General features: G+C 51.9%; 1 protein-coding gene across 1 annotated transcript; it reads right to left on the bottom strand.

The window, feature by feature from the left end:
- Nucleotides 1-3,438: 3,438 nt before the first annotated feature.
- On the bottom strand, nt 3,439-5,807 carry LOC129695229 (collagen alpha-1(XI) chain-like; the record flags this gene model as incomplete). Its single annotated transcript, XM_055632005.1, has 2 exons — nt 3,439-3,995; nt 5,574-5,807. Coding segments are annotated over 2 exons (381 nt in total), but the record flags the coding sequence as incomplete, so codon positions are not given.
- Between the last annotated feature and the right edge of the window lie 427 nt (nt 5,808-6,234).

The following is a 6,234-nucleotide window of genomic DNA, read 5'->3' as shown; positions in this document are numbered from 1 at the left end:
TTGAGGGTATGAGACGTGAATTGGCCAAGATTGACCGGCAATTAATTCTAAAAGGGTTGACGGTGGATATGCAATGGAAGACATTTAAAGACTGCATGGATGAACTACAAAAATTGTTCATACCAGTTTGGCAAAAGAATAAATCAGGGAAGGTAGTACATCCGTGGATAACAAGGGAAATCAGGGATAGTATCAAAACAAAAGATGAAGCGTACAAATTAGCCAGAAAAAGCAGCCTACCAGAGGACTGGGAGAAACTCAGAGTCCAGCAGAGGAGGACAAAGGGCTTAATTAGGAAAGGGAAAATAGATTATGAAAGAAAACTGGCAGGGAACATAAAAACTGACTGCAAAAGCTTTTATAGATATGTGAAGAGAAAAGGATTAGTTAAAACAAATGTAGGTCCCTTGCAGTCAGAAACAGGTGAATTGATCATGGGGAACAAGGACATGGCAGACCAATTGAATAACTACTTTGATTCTGGCTTCACTAAGGAAGACATCAATAATCTGCTGGAAATAGCAGGGGACCGGGGGTCAAATTAGATGGAGGAACTGAGTGAAATCCAGGTTAGCCGGGAAGTGGTGTTAGGTAAATTGAATGGATTAAAGGCCGATAAATCCCCAGGGCCAGATAGGTTGCATCCCAGAGTACTTAAGGAAGTAGCCCCAGAAATAGTGGATGCATTAGTGATAATTTTTCAAAACTCTTTAGATTCTGGAGTAGTTCCTGATGATTGGAGGGTAGCTAACGTAACCCCACTTTTTATAAAGGGAGGGAGAGGGAAAAGGGGGAATTACAGATCAGTTAGTCTAACATCGGTAGTGGGGAAACTGCTAGAGTCAGTTATTAAAGATGGGATAGCAGCACATTGAGAAAGTGGTGAAATCATTGGACAAAGTCAGCATGGATTTATGAAAGGTAAATCATGTCTGACGAATCTTATAGAATTTTTCGACGATGTAACTAGTAGAGTGGATAAGGGAGAACCAGTGGATGTGTTATATCTGGACTTTCAGAAGGCTTTCGACAAGGTCCCACATAAGAGATTAGAATACAAACTTAAGGCACACGGTATTGGGGGTTCAGTATTGATGTGGATATAGAACTGGCTGGCAGACAGGAAGCAAAGAGTAGGAGTAAACGGGTCCTTTTCACAATGGCAGGCAGTGACTAGTGGGGTACCGCAAGGCTCAGTGCTGGGACCCCAGCTATTTACAATATATATTAATGATCTGGATGAGGGAATTGAATGCAACATCACCAAGATTGACACAAAGCTGGGGGGCAGTGTTAGCTGTGAGGAGGATGCTAGGAGGCTGCAAGGTGACTTGGATAGGCTGGGTGAGTGGGCAAATGCATGGCAGATGCAGTATAATGTGGATAAATGTGAGGTTATCCACTTTGGTGGCAAAAACAGGAAAGCAGACTGTTATCTAAATGGTAGCCGATTAGGAAAAGGGGGAGATGCAACGAGACCTGGGTGTCATGGTACACCAGTCATTGAAAGTAGGCATGCAGGTGCAGCAGGCAGTGAAGAAAGTGAATGGTATGTCAGCATCCATAAGGATTTGAGTATAGGAGCAGGGAGGTTCTACTGCAGTTGTACAGGGTCTTGGTGAGACCACACCTGGAGTATTGCGTACAGTTTTGGTCTCCTGATCTGAGGAAAGACATTCTTGCCATAGAGGGAGTACAGAGAAGGTTCACCAGACTGATTCCTGGGATGTCAGGACTTTCATATGAAGAAAGACTGGATAGACTCGGTTTGTACTCGCTAGAATTTAGAAGATTGAGGGGGGATCTTATAGAAACGTACAAAATTCTTAAGGGGTTGGACAGGCTAGATGCAGGAAGATTGTTCCCGATGTTGGGGAAGTCCAGAACAAGGGGTCACAGTTTAAGGATAAGGGGGAAATCTTTTAGGACCGAGATGAGGAAAACATTTTTCACACAGAGTGGTGAATCTGTGGAATTCTCTGCCACAGGTAGTTGAGGCCAGCTCATTGGCTATATTTAAGAGGGAGTTAGATGTGGCCCTTGTGGCTAAAGGGATCAGGGGGTATGGAGAGAAGGCAGGTACAGGATACTGAGTTGGATGATCAGCCATGATCATATTGAATGACGGTCCAGGCTCGAAGGGCCGAATGGCGTACTCCTGCACCTATTGGCTATGTTTCTATGTTAACCCCTGGCACCCGCACTAATCAAGAATCTATCTATCTCTGCCTTAAATATATCCACTGACTTGTAGCTTCCACAGCCGTCTGTGGCACAGAATTCCACAGATTCACCGCCCTCTGACTAAAGTAATTCCTCCTCATCTCCTTCCTAAAAGAACGTCCTTTAATTCTTACGTCAGAGGGTGGTGAATCTGTGGAATTCTTTGCCACAGACGGCTGTGGAGGCCACAAGTCAGTGGATATATTTAAGGCAGAGATAGATAGATTCTTGATTAGTGTGGGTGTCAGGGGTTATGGGGAGAATGGGGGTTAGGAGGGAGAGATAGATCAGCCATGATTGAATGGTGGAGTAGACTGGATGGACCGAATGGCCTAATTCTAGTATAAATTGTGACCTCCCCCACTGAAACATCCTCTCCAGATCTGCGGGACCCCTTGTGTGTGACCTTGTGCCCCACCCCCTGGTGTGAGCTGTGTCCTGGTGTATGTCCAGCTGCCCGCGGTCACTACTGCATGTTGACCGGTGCCTCATAATGGCCGGTCCACCAATGCCAGAGTGTGAGTGACCTTCACTCCCAGACCCAGCAAACAATCAGACCGCACGTCACCGATGAAATATTCACCGCCACTCCTGGTAGATGCGGCAGTTAAACCGTGCTGAGATAATCAGCAGCAGCCATCAATAATTCACTCACCTGCGTCTCCAAGTGAAGTCTGCAGTGTGGATCGTTGCTGCACCCGACTCAGCGACACAGAGTCCACAACACCCTCACCCTCTCTGACCCCTCACCCCTCCCCACTCCTGCCTGTCTCTGACCCCTCACACCTCACTGTCTCTGACCCCTCACCCCTCACACCTAAGATAGACACAGAGTGCTGGAGTAACTCAGCGGGTCAGGCAGTATCTGTGGAGAACATGGATAGGTGCGTTTCGGGTCAAGACCAGTTTGAAGAGTCTCGACGCGAAACGTCACCTATCCATGTTCTCCACAGATGCTGCCTGACCTGCTGTTACTCCAGCATTTTAAGTCTATCTTTTGTGTAAACCAGCATCTGCAGTTCTTTGCTACGCACCCCAAATCCCTCCCTGAATCTGACCCTTCACCCCTCCGTCTTGACCCTTTGCTTTGCCCCTTCACCCCTCACCCCTCCTTCGTTGACCGTCTCCTCCCCTGGGGCTCAATGATGAATGCATTGATTGCTAGCACGGTCTGCACTGGGCTTGGTGACCCCGGGATGACACACACAAGCTTGGTCACAAGAGGCTAGCAGTTTATTTTCAATGTATATTTTATAATTAATTTTACAAATATAAAGTTATTGGTAAAGGCGCGGACCGACGTTGGCCGTTGGAGACACTTTGCAAGTTCTGAAAGTCGAGATAATTTACAAAAGGAATAATTACAGTTCATTAAAATCCATCTCCAGCTCAGGGCTGAAGCACCAGAGGACCACCCGCCTGGTAAACACTGGTGTGGGTGACAGGCAGCAGATGTTTTGGCCAGAGACCCCTCTGCTGTACGGCCCGTGGTCAGTAACACCACCCCGCCGGTCAGTCAGTGAGTCCTAGCGGCTACAGACCGACCCTCCGTCCGTACGTCCGCAGAACTTGCAGGTGTCTTGAGCAGGGTCAGCGAGTGGTTGCTCGGCCCATCGCCTCTCCTACTAGCCCACGAAACAGGCGGGACCAACTTCAAATCCAAACTTCTGACTGGGCTTCCCGAAGTCGCTCACTAGGAAGTCAATGATGGGCACCTGTTGCACTCTGGGAGTGTTGATCTCCAGAACAGTCTTGTCCAAGCCCTTCCTCGTCTGTGGAAACCAATAAGCTGTTAGATCACAACGTGTGTGTGTGTGTGTGTGTGTGTGTGTGTGTGTGTGTGTGTGTGTGTGTGTGTGTGTGTGTGTGTGTGTGTGTGTGTGTGTGACCCACTGTGTGTGTGTGTGTGTGTGTGTGACCCACTGTGTGTGTGTGTGTGTGTGTGTGTGACCCACTGTGTGTGTGTGTGTGTGTGTGACCCACTGTGTGTGTGTGTGTGTGTGTGTGCGTGTGTGTGTGTGTGCGCGTGTGTGTGTGTACGTGTGTGTGTGTGTGTGTGTGTGTGTGTGTGTGTGTGTGTGTGTGTGTGTGTGTGTGTGTGTGTGTGTGTGTGTGTGTGTGTGTGTGTGTGTGTGTGTGTGTGTGTGTGTGTGTGTGTGTGTGTGTGTGTGTGTGTGTGTGTGTGAGGTGGGGATCTACAGGTGGGGTCCGTGCAGGTGGGGACCTACAGGTGGGAACCTACAGGGGGGGATCTACAGGTGGGGATCTACAGGTGGGGATCTACAGGTGGGGTCCGTGCAGGTGGGGATCTACAGGTGGGGATCTACAGGTGGGGATCTACAGGTGGGGTCTGTGCAGGTGTGGGACCTACAGGTGGGAACCTACAGGTGGGGATCTACAGGTGGGGTCCGTGCAGGTGGGGATCTACAGGTGGGGTCCGTGCAGGTGGGGATCTACAGGTGGGGATCTACAGGTGGGGATCTACAGGTGGGGTCTGTGCAGGTGGGGACCTACAGGTGGGAACCTACAGGGGGGGATCTACAGGTGAGGATCTACAGGTGGGGATCTACAGGTGGGGTCCGTGCAGGTGGGGATCTACAGGTGGGGTCCGTGCAGGTGGGGATCTACAGGTGGGAACCTACAGGTGGGGATCTACAGGTGAGGATCTACAGGTGGGGTCCGTGCAGGTGGGGACCTACAGGTGGGAACCTACAGGGGGGGATCTACAGGTGAGGATCTACAGGTGGGGTCCGTGCAGGTGGGGGACCTACAGGTGGGAACCTACAGGGGGGGATCTACAGGTGAGGATCTACAGGTGGGGTCCGTGCAGGTGGGGATCTACAGGTGGGGATCTACAGGTGGGAACCTACAGGGGGGGGATCTACAGGTGGGGATCTACAGGTGGGGATCTACAGGTGAGGATCTACAGGTGGGGATCTACAGGTGGGGATCTACAGGTGGGGTCCGTGCAGGTGGGGATCTACAGGTGGGGTCCGTGCAGGTGGGGATCTACAGGTGGGGAACTACAGGTGGGGATCTACAGGTGGGGATCTACAGGTGGGGATCTATAGGTGGGGATCTACAGGTGGGGTCTGTGCAGGGGGGGACCTACAGGTGGGGTCCGTGCAGGTGGGGATCTACAGGTGGGGACCTACAGGTGGGGATCTACAGGTGGGGATCTACAGGTGGGGATCTACAGGTGGGGACCTACAGGTGGGGATCTACAGGTGGGGACCTACAGGTGGGGATCTACAGGTGGGGATCTACAGGTGGGGATCTACAGGTGGGGATCTACAGGTGGGGACCTACAGGTGGGATCCATACACTGAGCCCCCCCCCACGTTACTCACACTGCAACCATCGTGCAGGGCTTTGATGAAGGGGTTGTTGTCGTGGGACATCTCCTGGTCATCGGAGCCCAGGAAGCGTAGAGCCTTGTCGTAGCTGTCGCTGGCACGGTCCTGCCACGCAGCCGACTGCTGGCACATGTAGGTGAAGTTCTGCCGCGCAGACGCACTCAGCAACCGCAGGAAGGTCATCTGTACCTCGTTTATGCTCTCACCCTGGGCATCCACGTAGGAGAACTGTGGGGGGGGAGAGGGGATAAGGGGGGGGGTTAGGGGGTTAGAGGGGGTAACGGGGGTAGAGGGGTTAGAGGGGGTAACGGGGTAGAGGGGTAACGGGGGTAGAGGGGTAGAGTGGGTAACGGGGGTAGAGGGGGGTAACGGGGGGTAGGGGGTAGAGGGGGTAACGGGGGTAGAGGGGGTAGAGGGGGTAACGGTGGTAGAGGGGGTAGAGGGGTAGAGGGTGGTGGGTAGAGGGGGTAACGGGGGTAGAGGGGGGGTAACGGGGGTAGAGGGGGTTAGAGGGGGGTAACGGTGGTAGAGGGGGTAGAGGGGGTAACGGGGGTAGAGAGGGGGTAACGGGGTAGAGGGGGTAAGGGGTTAGAGGGGGGTAGAGGGGGTAACGGGGTAGAGGGGGGTAGAGGGGGTAGAGGGGGTAACGGGGGTA

The sequence above is a fragment of the Leucoraja erinacea genome, unplaced genomic scaffold (genome assembly GCF_028641065.1).
Source record: "Leucoraja erinacea ecotype New England unplaced genomic scaffold, Leri_hhj_1 Leri_995S, whole genome shotgun sequence".
In the NCBI taxonomy this organism is placed as follows: domain Eukaryota; kingdom Metazoa; phylum Chordata; class Chondrichthyes; order Rajiformes; family Rajidae; genus Leucoraja; species Leucoraja erinaceus.
This window is presented reverse-complemented; position numbering and strand designations above follow the sequence as displayed.